General features: G+C 37.2%; 1 protein-coding gene and 1 long non-coding RNA gene across 7 annotated transcripts in view; one reads left to right on the top strand and one right to left on the bottom strand.

The window, feature by feature from the left end:
• The first annotated feature begins 438 nt into the window (after window positions 1-438).
• On the top strand, window positions 439-7,917 carry LOC142827985 (uncharacterized). Of its 2 annotated transcripts, none has more exons than XR_012902836.1 (3): window positions 439-1,044; window positions 5,467-5,566; window positions 6,050-7,917. It is a non-coding gene; the product is annotated as an uncharacterized LOC142827985 (long non-coding RNA). The 2 variants fall into 2 exon arrangements; XR_012902837.1 differs by having other exon boundaries at window positions 439-1,069.
• Window positions 1,972-15,606, bottom strand: part of DRC8 (dynein regulatory complex subunit 8) — a 55,222-nt gene continuing 41,587 nt past the window's right edge. The window contains exons 3-8 of one of the 5 annotated variants that reach the window (XR_012902833.1): window positions 15,028-15,100; window positions 9,077-9,156; window positions 8,106-8,148; window positions 7,930-7,996; window positions 3,268-3,370; window positions 1,972-2,542 (exon numbers count right to left, since the gene is read on the bottom strand). Coding sequence is in view for 3 of the 5 variants with exons in the window: in XM_075924898.1 (XP_075781013.1) it covers window positions 5,988-6,103; window positions 7,930-7,996; window positions 8,106-8,148; window positions 9,077-9,156; window positions 15,028-15,100 (379 nt within the window). In the remaining 2 variants the exon portion in view is untranslated. Of the gene's footprint in view, window positions 2,546-2,573; window positions 3,371-5,665; window positions 6,104-7,929; window positions 7,997-8,105; window positions 8,149-9,076; window positions 9,157-15,027; window positions 15,101-15,606 lie in introns of those variants that run through there. The other 4 variants (XR_012902832.1, XM_075924896.1, XM_075924898.1 and 1 more) reach the window with 4 other exon arrangements.

Below are 15,606 nucleotides of genomic sequence, written 5' to 3'. Positions count from 1 at the left end.
TTGAGTAAACAGACAGCCTGAATAAATAAACAGGCCTCACAACATGTCCTGCAGATCAACAAACTCTGGCTCTGTTAGGCCAGTGGGGGGAAACAAGTTCCAAAGTCAAGGGCCCTCTCTACTTAAAATATTCTGCATCCTGCTCATAGATGTACTAACTGTTTTAGCAAGAGCTGCCTTGATAATCTCCATTGTTAATAAACATAAATAGTTTATTATTAACTATTGAACTGACCTTCACAAAACTTCATATGAAAGCCTAAAAAAACTCGTCACTTTCAGGTTTTATCATTCCAAAACTTGAGACAAGTTCACAAAGTGACCTCGATGACCTCTCGAGGTCCCTTCCAGTCCTATTATTCTATGATTCTATGATTCTATGAAACCATTTGACAGGCCTGGGCTGTGTTCTCTTGTGAACCTAGGTGTGTGGGAAAACCACAAAGAATTAGATAGTTTTTCAAGGTAATCAGTCTGAAATCAGGTGGAGGATGCCCACTTTTGCTGAGACTTCTCTTACGCTTTTTAGTTCAAAACCTCAGTGTGAAACTCCCCTATGCAAACTGAAACCTTGAAAGAAGTTCCCTTGAAATATAATTGAAATTAAATTTTTCATGGCTGTTACTGAAAGTTATTTTAAAACTAAATTTCAGCTTTTGCTGTAATTACCCTGACTATATTACTTAATATACTTGTTTAATAGTTCCCCACCAAAGTTTCCTCTAAGCTATACAACTATGCAGCATTTTCTGAGCTCACTCAGAAGTTCAAAGCTCCCCACATAGACAGAGAGCTCAGCTGACTGGGGGCGGGGGTCTGCAAACAGCAGCTAAATACTGCCTCATGATGAACTAAAGAGCTCCCAGAGCAGAAAAGCAGCCAAGATAAGGAGACAATAAGTAGACAGAGGAGGGGGTAATTAATTAATTGGTTTTGGGGAAAGTCAGAGTGGGGTGGAGTTTGGAGAGTCCCTTCTGTGGGAGGAGAGACAGAGAGTGAGAGATAGAGGCAGAAACTCAACAGTCTCTTCCTCCTTCTGGGCTGGTAAGAGGTTGACTTCATGGAGTAGGTGAGGGAAAGGGGGTGAGTGGGCTCTGGCATCTGTGTAGTGAAGTGGAGGCAGGGAGGAGTTTGTTGGGGTGTCCTGACTCACTGCAGTCCTCTCTGTTAGGCTGGGTTGTTGGTGTGTGTGTGGAAAGCAGGCCTCATGGAGCATGTGGGGGGGGGTGTATGCTAGGAGGACATTTGCATGATTGCATTTCAAACAAAAAGTTTACATGGGTGTTAATGGCTTAAGATAAGAAAGAAAAAGATTCTTTTAACAGAATTTTTTTTGAGTGTTGCAAATATCTAAAACCTTGAACTTACTGGGTTTTTTTAAAACCTGTGTTGATTATTAATTCATGGTAAATGATATTGCATTAAGGCCAGATCTTTGCTATGTGGTAGAGTTCTGGGCTCTTATGAGTCAAAAGTAGCATATACTAGGAGTGATGCTAGTTTTATAGCAAACCTTATTTGCAAGCTCTTTGAAACATGCATCTGTCTACAAACCCTGAAGTCATGTATTAATTTGTTCTGGAGCATCTGCTCTTCCTCACGTGGAAGAAGGTTAATTCCCTACCTTTCTTTGTATAGCACCTTTGTAGTCACAAAAGCTACTACACTGCAAGTAGACACAGGTGTCTTGTTTTAATATATTTTCTCCACACATATGGACTGTTTAATATGTGTGTGTGTGTGCGAGCACATGCGAATATGTGCACCACCAATACAAGCACTACCTCAGTATTGGTTTTGCACATAAGAAATTTCAAGCTGACCAAGATAGAAAATGTTAGAGGGAACACTGTTCCCCACTGTACATTTTCAGCTTCCTTAAACCAAGACAAGTAGTCTCTGCTTTAATAGACTGTCTTAAAACAGATGGATGGCTTCTCTTCTCAATCTTGCTTTAAAACCTTAAGAGAATTGTTTTCCTGAGCATGTTCATTATAATTTAATTATTAATTGTAGTAATTGGAGAGCCAGATAAATTGTACTACACATTTACTGATTATATTTTTAGTTATAACCCTAATTTTACTATTGTCTTATACCATTGTAAATTAGCTGTGGTATATTTCACTTTTACTCTTGTTCTATAACTACTTGCTTGATTTTCCAATACATTTTTTTTTAAAAAATACACTGAACTGGTTTATCTCTCAAAACTTTGATGTGGACAAAGCAATCTGCATGGGTGACAATTACAAATTATTCCTAAAACTATCCTATATTTTCATTACTGAAAATAGCATCTTTTATTCCTACAAGACAGTAACAAGCCATGGCAGCATATGTACAGATTTACCAGGCATGAGCTGGAATTAAACATTTACACGTCAACTTCAAAAGTACAACTTGAGCTGAGGGAGAATCTCTCTCTCTAGAAAAGCAGTAGGTTGATACGGTGATGTAGCTGTAGACAAACCACTGGAGGGAGAAATGATCACATACACTAAAGCAGAACCAAGGACCCACACTGCACAGGCAGTTGCTGCTGCTGTCAGGAAAGGAAGAAGAAACATTTTAGTACTTTCTTACATTCATGTTTCACATTACAAACTTTGTTTCCTTTTATATTAGCACTTCTAGCAGGTATTTTGGCCAGGAAATCCATTCTAAAAAGGCACAATTAGCGTATAATATATAAATTGGATAAAATACAATTTCTTTAGCATGCAGAGCCACTAGATTATCCTGCTTTTTTAAGGATGAAGCATTTCAAGGCTAACCGTGGTAATAACTAATTTGAGTTCCCCATATAGAAGCAGCCTACAACTTGGATTTTCATCCTGTGAGTAAATGGAATAATACTCAGCTTTTGGGTACAGTCTCCTTCTGAATCTCGCCCATGTTAATTATTAATGACAGTGTTTAAGTGGTACAAGCCTTTACATTTTTTTAATCCTGTACTGTCACAACTTTAGTATTGAATGTACATCTCACTTTGGTTTTCTGTCAAGCTATAATACTGTGGTGTCCAATCCGTTCTGAAGCAGTAGCCACTATAGTGAACTAGCCACATTATTGTGAAAATGTAAATAATTTTGTGAGACTCTCCAAACATACCAATTCTTGTCTTTTAATGTCAAGAGAATGCTTCAATATTGGTTTTAATCAACAGATATCACATTTCACAGAAATTCAATCAATGGGACACAACAATTTTGTTTCACTGTTAAATCTCTGAAATCAGGCAATAACTTTTCACTGACAGCATACCTCAACTCAGCCTCCACATTTTCATCCAGTAACTGTGACCAATACTTTGACTAGATGTACGTCATGACAGAATGATGCTTCACAAAGCCATGTTGAACCAAACCTGGAAAAAAGTTTGGCAACTGCATTTTTCAAAATTGCAAACTGATTCTGTCGCAAAAGTGCATCCCATGTCGTCAAAACTGATTCATTTTTTGACTGACTGAGCTGGCTTTGAGCATAATCAATATACTAATGTACCCGAACAATGCAAATTTTAAAATAAAGATACTCACTTGAGAAACACATTGAAATGAATACCAGGAGATGACTGGCCAGCTTGAAAACTGAACTGCTTCATACAAGAATGAATCATTTCACACAGAGAACTCAGAAGTACTTTCAGAAAAGCTTTGACAATAAATACCAGTGGAAAACTAGTACTCAGAAATACCAGCTGCAATTTCTTGCCTAAGTGGCATATTAAGCTTTTCCATGAACTGGTAGAAGTCTCCATCCAACAGATGGGTCAAATTAGTGGAAAGCGGCTTTAGAATTCAGAAAGATCTTCTGAACTTTTTTGTTTATTCTCTAAAAATTTTTGATTTTTGATTAAAAAAAAAAGAGTGCATCGAATTTTGAGTTTTTATTGTTCAAGTCAATAAGCCACACTCAACCAGCCAAATAGCCACATGTGGCTAGTGGCTAGCATGTTGGATACCACAGCTATAATACATCTGAGGAGCCTGAAAGCTTTTTATGGTGCCTTATTATCTGTTGCATCACTTAGGATCAATTTGAAGTCCATAGGTGGCTTTCTAGACTATGGAGTAAGATCTGCATGCTTGGGATGCTGACATGAGTTTCACAGACAGAAGTAGCATTGTGTTTGGGAAGGACTGAAAGAGGTATCAACAGGACACATGTCTTGAGATGAAAGTTGCAGGAAAAGAGGGGAAAATAAGGATGCTTGTCTTTGGAAAGGAGACCGAGTAGTCCTGCAGCACCTTAGACTAACAAATATATACATAGTATGAGCTTTTGTGGGCAAAACCCGCTTCTTCATATGCGTGGAAAAACTTTTTCCACCCGAGCTCATCTGAAGAAGTGGATTTTGCCCACAAAAGTTAATGATGCTATATTTTTGTTAGTCTCTGAGGTGCCACAGGATTACTCATTTTTAAAGTTACAGACTAACATGGCTACCCCTCTGAGACTTTTGAAAGGAGAGTGTATGCTAATGTTCTGTAATTGACTGGCAGGAAGCCAGTGTTTGTAGGGAGCAGTGGAAAGTGGGACTAAGGTCAGGAGAAGGCCTTCATTGGGGGGAAAAGCAGTGCTCTAATTTTTGGCAGCTTGCAGGAGGTTAGAAACAAAAGCTTGTCATTGGGGCCGGGGATAGGGGGGTTAGTAGCTAGAAGAATTTCTCTACACTACAAATAAAGCTCAGAGGACCCAATTACATAACTCAGTTGGTATTATGTGTCCTTTCCACCCTACAACTTATAACGTTTCCAGACCCAGTTGTATTTGTAGTGTAGAGCGCTTCCAAGTTCAAATCATGCTAAACAGTTAGCTGTGACAGACAGTAGGTTTCACTCTAAACAGCAGGTGAAATGAAATGATGAGTATTATATGTATAATAATAATATCATAAAAGAATATGACAACTAGTTAGAACAAGGGCCTAGCAATAAGCAAATCTGTGTTCTGTACTCACCTCTGCCACTGGCACTATGTTACATGGCAAGTCGTTTAACATCTCCCTGCGATAGTTTCCTCTCTGTAAAAAGTTTGTATCTGCCTAACATGGGAATGTTCTGAGATTTTCTCAATTAATGTATGCTACGTGCTTTGAGGTCCTTAGATGAACAGTGATATGAGTGAAAATATTTATTCTGTAATCTTCTCACAGCAAGAAGCACTTTATATATGATACAGAACCAAGCTTTTTATTGATGCTTAACAAATAACTAATGAGATAAAAGTGTAAAAAAAAATTATTCACAAGAGCCTCTTCAATGGTTCTTCTATAATTTCCCTGTTTTTATACAAACATTTGTTTTCCTCCCCATTTTCTTTCCATCCAAAACTGTTATTTAAAAGACAACCTAATATGAGGTCACGATTATTTAATAGTGTATGTTAAACATGAATGTTTTTGTCAATTCCAATGTGAATAGAAATGTCTTAATTTATTTTATTTTATATTTACATTAGCAGCAGTTCTGAATTTCACTACTCTATTTAAAACTGAAGAAAGATATTGTGTACTGGTGAATGAAAACCTAAAAGGAACTAACTATTTTTGTTGACTAAGGTGAATAAAATACAAAAAGTAAACAAACTTAAATGTTGAAAACTGTAAAATGCTTTCAATAGTATTATTTTTAAATATAACATTTATTACTTTTAAATATAAATTTGACATTGATAGTATCCCTCTAATATTTAAATTTTCCACCATATTAAAAGCCCACTCATCTGCTTGCTATCTTGATCTGCAAAAGTCCCATCCTCCCCAGTCTTTTTCAAATGTATTTCTAAAATCATTTCTTGTTTATTTGTCCTGATCAGCCATCTTAAATGTTTCTTATATTCAAAAATACAAACTCCAAGGAAATACTTTCACAAAATTTTATTGGAATTAAAAACACTCTCAGACTAATTTCTATGATGCCATTCTAACTCAAAATTTACACTTGTGAAACTAAGTGGCCCATTAGTTCTACAGGCTGACCCTAATTTTCATCTACTACCATCATTGTAATATAGTCTTTGTAACGAACAGTATTTGTTTCAGGATCTACAGCAGCAGACAGCATCTCCTCCATTTCTTCCTGTGTAAAAGGTTCACCTGCAAGAGGGCAGAAGTATCAACAGTTTCTCCTGATACTATATATTATCCAAACTTATCCAATGAATTTGATGTTTGGACTCTCCCTTGCAATCCTCTTGGTACTCAGGCAGAAGACAGGCAGACCCAGGATGCAGTTCTTTCACTTACTGCAGATATTTGCAGTGTTTTTGCAACTGTGTTGGTCCCAGGATATGAGAGAGAAGGTGGGTGAGATAATATCTTTTATTGGGCCAATGTCGTTTGGTGGAAGGACAAGCTTTTAGTTTTCACTGTCCTCTTCTGGAGGCTTGGAAAAGGTCACTTTGTGAAAAGTGTTTGCTCACGAGTGTTCAAAATATGGTAACAATAAAACCATCTTATTTTATGTGTATCTTTTTTCTAGAACCTCCCTGTAATGTGGCATGATTTCAAAACAAAATCCGTAGTCAATCCAGGATGAATTCTTAGGCTTCATATAAACTGCAGGGTTTTTGCATAAGAAGCCTTTTGTGGAAGAGATCTACAAAAAAGTCTTTTGCAAAAGTGTGCCCAGACCTTTTGCACAAGAGAGCGTCCACACTTCATGGACATTCTTGTGCAAGAAAGCTCTGATGGCCATTCACAGAATGGCCATCAGAGCACCTGTGCTTTTGCCGATAGGGCTTCTTGTGCAAAAACCCCTGTGGAGCATCCACACCTGCCTTTTTGCACAAGAGCTTTAGTGCAAAAAGGAACTATTCCTCATGGGGAGAAGAATAACTCTACAAGCAAAAGCCCTCTGTTCTGCCAATTTACTTGCACAAAAATGCACTTGTGATTAGGACAGGTGTTTTTGTGCAAAAACATTGTAGTGTAGACATAGCCTTATAGGCTTTATCTGCAGTTTCATTGGTAGCCTAGTGCAGCAACACTGGGATAGTAATAGTGGGACTGTTAACATAGAAAGATCATAGCCATTTTCACCATGGCTGTACCCTGTCTATACTTGTTCTCCTACTATTGCTACCACTGGTGGAAAAGTGGCACTGAAATTAGTGAAATGGTGGGAAATTTTCTGAAAAACAGTAGCTTCTGATTGTTCAAGGAAAGGAACCACAGATACTTCCTACATTAGCATAACACGTTTTCCAACTATTTACAGAATATTTTGGGAAAAATATTTTACTCCTCTTCCGTGCAAAGGACAACAGCCCTTGTGAGCAGAGCACTGTATCCATTAAACCCTTTTTTCCAACAGCTGCTCCACTAGAAAGGTTTAAAATTATTCTATCTAAAACTACCATATTTTTTTCTCCACATATTCAGTCATACACCATTCTTAACATCAGAGGCAAATTAGATTGTTGATATAGGGACATTTTCTCTACTAGTGTCTGGTTAGAGAACTTATCTTCTGGTTTCAGACATGTTGCAAGAACTTGAGCTTGCAGTTACTCCACATGCTACCATAAAGAGCTGTCAGTAACTAATTCTTCAACAACTAGCCAATTAGCCCGTCATAAGATGGGATTTTATAAACCTCTTATAAATATGACTATTTGATGCCACAAGATGGTGCTTATCTGGACACTGATTTTCTAGGCAGCTCAGTGACATCAGAGTGTCTGTTAGATGTAGAAATATGCAAATGCCATGTCAAAGAACTGTTCATGATAATTATTAAACTAATTATTTGTTTGTATTATGTTTAAAGTGCCAAAGGTGTATATGACATGGTACACACAGTCAAGGTGATGCATCTTTTCCCTGGACAAATTACAACTGAAAGGTTTGTTTTGCAACATTTCCTCAAGCAAGTATTTTCTTAAATTTAAGTTTTATAAGTAATTAGCTAAAATCTTTACCTTCTTCTGTCATATATTTGACTAACTCCTCTTTAGTAAGATGTCCACATTTATTCACATCTAAAACCTAAAGAAAAGGAATAAATAAAACCTTTTGGTTTTTTTTACTCTTACTGAGTTAGGATTCAAAAACTATTTTCCCCTTAACTAGATGCTTTAAATTTGTCGTTACAGACCTCAAATGCACGTAAAAGTACATCTTCTGGAATAGGTCGGTATCTGAAATAAATGAATTAGAACAATTGGTGCCATGATTTGGAAGGCTACTAATGCAGTTTTGGAAACAGGACCCCACAACAGTAACAAAACAGTATTCAATAAATCATAAATATTAAAGAAAAGGGAAAACACATAAATGAAAAGTTGCTTGCAAATAATAGGTGCTGCAAGACAACATATGCAAGGAAACAACTTTAATGGGAGTTTGTTCTGCACTATTGGGCTGAATTATCTGGAGTTTTGTATGCAAAAGAACTTTGCAGCATCAGATATAAAACTAATAGGTTCACAAAATTTCTAAGTAAAGACACTGCCACTTTTTTAAAGAATAAAATACATTAATTGTAGGTAATACTATTACAATGAAGGACAAACGAAAACACATCAAGGCCATCTGCAAATACAAAGACCACTATCTGCCTCTGAATAGTGTAAACCCTTCTAGTTCCAGACCAGTTACCCTTTTAGAATGCTGATCATGTATATTTACTGTGTATGGCAGTTATTTTGTTAATACATGAATATGAAGTTGATGTATGTTGTTAGAAACTCGCTATGTCTACTCATAAATGAAACTCGTATATTGCAAAAACCTGATGATTAAAGATCTTTATCTTGATAAAATCTCTTTAGAGACCCACAAAATCAGATGAATGGGAAGTTTGTTTTGATTCTCACAGTGTAAGACATGAGAATCAACACACTATCATAATTCACAGTGACTATAAACTATGTGATACTATGTGTGTGGTTTTAGTATCTGTAAAACAATATTTTTAGATTAAATCAGCTTGAACTAAAATGATCACCACTATTAAACTTGGATAGAGTAAAAAATCAAAATCTATATTTGATATCTTTGTTCAAAATCAACCACGCATGGATCTGAACTAAGCCACAACACAGAAAACATCTACTTTTCCTTTACCTTCTTTCCATTAATACTTTTGTCATCATTGGAAGAAATTTTTCCAAACGAATATACCCTGTAGGTTCTTCTTCTTCTACCTGATATTAAAACAAAAAGACAGGAAATTTATATCTTTGACACGTTAGAAAACTAAAAAGATCAACAGAGAACCAGCTGGCTCCTGCATTAAAATAGTAAGGTTATATTTTGACTAGTCCGAGTGCCAGTGGGAGAGAAGTGGTTGGATCTATAAGACCCAATCATCCCGAGTGAGTGAGTAAGGGCAGAATCAGCCAGACATAGAGAAGATGTAAATTTCACTTCACTCCCATGTAGCAAGAGGAGAGCAGGAATGGAAGTAAATTTCATTTTCTGCCATCCCATATGGTAAAATAAGAGGGGAACTGGGGATACTGAGTCATAATTCCTTCCCATGGCTCCTTGCCAGGTGGCACAGCTATACTCTCCCCATACGCAAAGCTGAGCATAAAGGCTCAATCTAGCCCATAATAAATACTAACGAGTAATGACACATTATATGTAGTACTTTTCATCTTTAAAATTCTTTACAAACATTAATTCTCACAACACCTATTTGAATTATTGTACCCATTCCATAAACAAACCGAGGTTATGGCTAACCAGGAACAATCTGAAAAATTAAGGCATATAAACTAAAGGTTTGAAGTTATTACGTGCAATTTAAAGTGTGCTAGCCCCATAAATGGATGCTGTCACTCAGGAGTTAAATGGTCTTACTGTGCTAGTGACCTACATTGATTTGTCTTATCGTTTTTGAGTGCCCCTATGTAGATGAGACTGGAGGCAGAGAGATTAAGGCCTTGCCTATTTGATAATTTGCTCCAATTTGGACTATCAATGGCCAGCCTACAACTGGTCAGGCCCTTACTGTAGGTAAAGAAAGCTATCATTTGTACTTGTGGAACTTACACCTACTTGAAACCAGGGTAAGTTTCATGAGTGCAAATCACAGCTTATTTTATCTATTCTAGAAGTTTGCATTGGTGGCTGGCCATTGATTGGTGAAATCATTGAGAATTCACAATGTAGGCAAGAATATTACATGATTTGCCTAAAGTCACAGAACGGTTATTGTCTGAGCTAGCTTTAGAGCTCAGATTGCCAGTCCTATACTCAAAACCACAGCTGTGTTTTACACATTCTATAAGTCACAAATATTTACCCTTCTCACTAAAAAAAAAAAAAATGAATTTTGTAGAAATTTGCACCATCAAATATACCAGCAAACAAAAATAAAAACCCAGACTATTTTAGAATCCAGCACAGTGTAACTCTTTCTGCACATCTAGCTCTTTATCAGAATTATACTGTTTCTAAGCCCCTTCTTTGAAATCACAGGAGAAAATTTACATATTAGAATTTAAAGTTTGGTATTAGAAAAGGAAAAGTCCATACAATCATCATTTGAGCAACATACTGGAAACATAATTTCATTACTAACCAGGGGCCCAGTTCCTCAAAGACAATGCAGGTGATTAACATCAAGCACATAAATAGCCCAATTAATTTCAACAGGACAACTCTCATGTTTTAGTTCCCATTTAACTTACTACAATATTCCACATTAAAAGCCAGACAGCTAGTGAACTTAACTGATTACGTTACGTGAATATTAAATAGTGAACATCTAAGAATTTGAAACTGTTTGGAAAGAATCACTATCACAAATAAGAACTGGGTTTTGTTCTCCAGAGTTTAAAGGCAGAGTTTAAATCTAGTGTCTAACCAAGGCTAAGTCTATGCTACAAACTAGGGAATGTGATTCTGCTGCTTATGCACACATACTTTTGCTAATTCTCACGGAGCTAGTGTGAATATAAACAGCAGAGTAAGTAGTTGAGACAGCATGGAGCAGTACATCTTAGCTGTGCCAAATAGGTACACATTCAGGAATGTGTGAGCTAAGCTGAGCCCTCCACTCTGCTGTCCCACGCTACTTCAGCTATGTTATGATTTTTACTCATGTAGGTTTAATGAGAGCTAACACGGGTATCTGTACATGAACAGGGGAATCGTATCCCTAGATCATGATGTAACGTAGGCCAAGAGAGGGTTCCAAAAAGTGTACAATACTAGATTTTTTTTAACATTTTAATTTAATTTTTTCTAAATAATTTTATGTAGATTTTATAACTCACTTGTCACCATGGCAAATTCTATGATTCTATGAGAAAAATACTTGTGATCAAATAAAAAAATTAAATGGAAGAGACTATATCCCCAGACAACCTATATGACAGCTATAGTGGGAGCTTTGAATGACTCAATATTGTCCTCTAGTGGTTAGAGCTAATATGTGCAAAATATTCAGGCATATTTAACTAATGCTAAATTATGGTACAACATTTTGTTAAAAGATACCGTATAGTGTCCCCAAAGCCTGAGCTGTTGTTTCCAGATATTTTATAGCCAGAAAATGCTATCAAGGGAGAGGCCAAGACAGCAGATACTCTCAGTTCAAGAAAGTCTAAAACAGGAAAAAAAAAGAGTAGGGAAAAATGACAAAATACCACATCTTCAAAGAAAATGGTTTCTTACCAACCAAGTATATTAATGCAAGATTTTCTATACAGTTGTAGAAAAGACCATAGGGACTTCTAGCAGGGATCTCATGGCATTCCATGACTTCTCATGACTTCTATGGGGTCAAACAGCATGAACAAAAAGAGTTCCTAATTGTTCAGGAACATGCCTGTGTTGAAACTTGAAGTTTTCAGTCCCAAAACACTCTGGGTTACATTATGACCACTTTTGTATGGGCACAGAGCAATTAGCTTTAAAGCTACCTCATGTGAGGGCAAGACACACTCTCGGTACTTGCACTCTTAACAAGCAAGAATGGAAGAAGTCTAGCACAGACAGTGCTTCTAAATACCTCCAGAAAGATTGGGGCAAGAAATATCCTGCTGTCCTTTGCTGCATAAGTGCAGTTGGGACATCACATGCAGCACCCAGTTAAAACATATAGCAGCAGCAGCTGCTGCTGTGTGTACTCTGTGTACTCGGAGAGGCATTTTGGTTGCCTCACTGTCAATGCCTCCAATAGCAGGCACCAATGAATAGTTTGTCTTTAATAGTTTGCACCTCTTCAGTGCAGCGTGTCTTGAGGCTATAGTGTTGCTCTCTGTCTACTGTGCCTTACAGCAGATAATCTTTTGCTAGAAAATGAAGCTGACCTATACTTGAATAAAACTGTCTTTTATCATTACAGAGTTGTTTATTTTAATGCTGAATCCACTGCAAAGATGCAATAAAATGGATGGCAAAAAATAATGTCCCTCTCATGATATAACAGTTAGTCAATAAACTGAACTATTTCATGGTTCACAAATATTGAGACAATGTCTGTAGAAAGGGTGTTTTATGAAGCACCTATGTTCCAACAGGCTGTAGGTCAGGAAACCAAAGAGACAGAAGGAGTAATGTTGTAACTATTTATAGGAACTATAGAAAGATATATTATATATTAAGAAAGGTCCCAAAGGGCACATTCAGTTTGCACTACAAATATATCATGTTTAAGAGCCCAAACCATTAGGCCTGATCCTGTCAGTGATGACTACTCTCAATTCCCATTTACATCAATGAGATTTGCAACTGCTCATCACAGGGCTAAATGCGGTCCTAATTTTCAGAGTGGGAAGAAAATAGCATTAGTAGCAAATAGCCTCTCCAGAATCCACAACATAAGAATGACTTACAAAATTAAGTATCAGGTTTTGTCTCTCTTGGTAGATTTATTGCTTGCATTTTATCCAAATAAAGCACCTGCTACTGTGAAGTGATAAGCAACCTCAATTCCCTCTGGCCTCAGAGTGAGGGAAGCACCCACCAATTCATCTGCACTGTAGCTCCAGATGTATCTTGGGTATTTTCTCTACTCTAAAATGCAACGAGACAGAAAACAGGTTCTTTCTCTAATGCTGCACTTTTGGTAATGAGAGGCCAAATGTATTTGCTTTAGGTCCTTCAAATTTTGCAGATGTTTATCTTCATCTTATCATCCTTCATATTCACTCCTATCTTAAAATTAGTTTTCAACTAAAATTTCATCTTGCCTATATTTTTGCTCACTTTAGGGGGCTATGACAAAGGCTACTGTGGGGTGAAATATTTAAAGCATTTTATTTTTATCTCTCTTTTATATCTCTTATATAGATACATTTATGACCTCCGTTATCGGTTTTTAATAATACAGAGTCTTATGACTGTATAGTTACACCAAACACCACTGTAACAGAGGGAAAACTAAGCAATTTTCTCAAAGTCACCCAAGTAGTATATGGTGGAAAAGATTTGGCCAGAGGTTTCCTTAGTCCTAGGTCCATATCCTAACACTGGCCTATCTTTCCTCCATTTCCTTCCACTTCTATTTTGCAAATCTTGGTCATGGGTGAGGAAATTATATTATTATTAAGCAACAATCCATGTGGTTGGAGGGTTTTTATGTATTATGTATATTTTGGAGCATAATTTCTCTTTCCTCGGACCTTCTTTTACTACTTGGTTGAAGATAGGAGCTAGGGAAATCTGCTAATAAGAGGAGCAGAACTACAGCAAGCAGGCTGCAGTAGGCAAGTCAACTTTCTATTCTGCAGGTTCTTTACACTTTCTCATCTATAGAGTTGAGTCAGCTGACTCAAAGAGTGGAACCACTGCTAATTGAGAATTGGAGGGGATGTAGTTGACAGATGGATAGCAAAACTTTGGGCTAGGAACCAAACTTTATAATATGTGTGGTTGATATATAACCTCAGAGAACAGAAGGAGGCAGTGGTGAAAAATATTATTTCTCCTGCTGTATCCCATGCTCTGGCTCCACCCTATGCATCATCGCTATGGTGCCTCCTACTAGGAAGGGGAAGTAGAAAAGGCATGGAGCAGAAAAATTACAATCTGAAATCAAAGCATTCAAATTAAAAGAAAAAACACTGGATTGGTGTTTACTTGTAGAAATTATCTGTCCCCTGTGCACAATTAGGGGAGTGGCAACTTGGATTTACAGAATGAAGCAAAGGAGCAAGAAAAGTGTGTTCACTTATTACTATGAATTTTCAAGAGAAAGCTCTTAACTTTCACACTCTTAGGACCTACATTTCTGGAAATCTCCTCATGGCACTGAACATTCAGCACCCAGGTTATATAGAGCTGCAGCAGAGAACAGAGGAACTAAGTTGTTTGTTCAGACCACTGCATGAATACTCAAAAGTTTGCCTTTTGTAAGTAGCTAAACTTCAGGGTATTACTCTCTTTAAACCTGAATTTAAACTTGGGGATTCATTTTGAAATTAAAAATTGCATTTGGACCTAATTCTTCTTAGTTACACTAGCACAACTCCATTAATTTAGGGGGGGAACCCAAACCGTATGCTTGGTTCTCAACAAAAACCTCCCTCACCCTCTTGGCATTGGATCACAGTAACCATTAATGGCAGAAGTCAGAAGATACAGCTACACAACATTTTGGAGCAAGCTTCTCAGCCCAGGTTGACAGACTTGACATTGTGGGACCATACTTTAAAAACAGCTGTATAGGCACTGTTTTGAAGTTGCAGCTTAGGCTGTAGTTTGGGCTCTGAAACCTGGGGAAGAGTGGACCTCAGGCCCCAAGCTTCAGCTGTAACTTCACAGTACTGTCTATACAGCTATTTTTAGAGCCCCACTGAGAGCTCCACTAGCCCAAGTCTGGCTGACTATGCGAGGACATACCTGGAAAGATTCCTCTTTGTATTCCATCAATGTTGCTCCTGTATCAGCCTCTGGGGTTGCTTCAGGGCAATCTGAAGGACTCCCTTGCTGAATGACCAACCTCCATTACATTTCCAGCCTCTGGGAAACAAGCTTAGGTCTCCCTCATAGTAATGCAGAGATTAAAACATTTGTAAATTGTAAGATTGAAGAAAAAATACAAAAGACAACCCACTTACCTCTGCAAGCAAATCATGTAATTCACTTTCACTTGGGCAGCAACCTAATGACCTGATGATTGTGCCAATCTCTCTGAAAAAGAAAACATTATTGTCAGTAAATCTAAAGTACATGAAAACTACCAACTAGCAATTCAGAGCTAATGCAGTGTGTGGTGGAGAATGGTTTAACATGAGGCCTTACAATTAAGATCTTATTTGTTTTTGTGGACATTAAAAATCACTGCACTTTCTGAAAGAGTATGGGTTTGTCCTGTGGCCCTTCCCAAAAATCTCCTTTTACCCGGTTGCAGTGCAATGTGTTGTATATGGGTTGCTTTCTGACTATGGTTCTCTTTCTCATATGGCTGGATTTTGATAGGGTCTATATTTATACAGTATACCACAATTAATAAAGCCCTTTGGAATCAAATGAGTTGAAAAGTTCTATATAAATGTAAAATGCCGGCCCATTAAACTTATCCATAAAATACAAACGCTACTAGAAGATGAAGAGGGTGCAGCACTGTTGAATGAGCTTCACCAAAGTTGAACACACCACTATGTGGTCAAGATTACCAGTCTGTCTCTATGTTGCAT

This window comes from Pelodiscus sinensis, chromosome 3 (genome assembly GCF_049634645.1).
Source record: "Pelodiscus sinensis isolate JC-2024 chromosome 3, ASM4963464v1, whole genome shotgun sequence".
Classification (NCBI taxonomy): domain Eukaryota; kingdom Metazoa; phylum Chordata; order Testudines; family Trionychidae; genus Pelodiscus; species Pelodiscus sinensis.
Note: the sequence above shows the minus strand (reverse complement) of the source record. Positions and strands in the feature narration are given on the sequence as shown.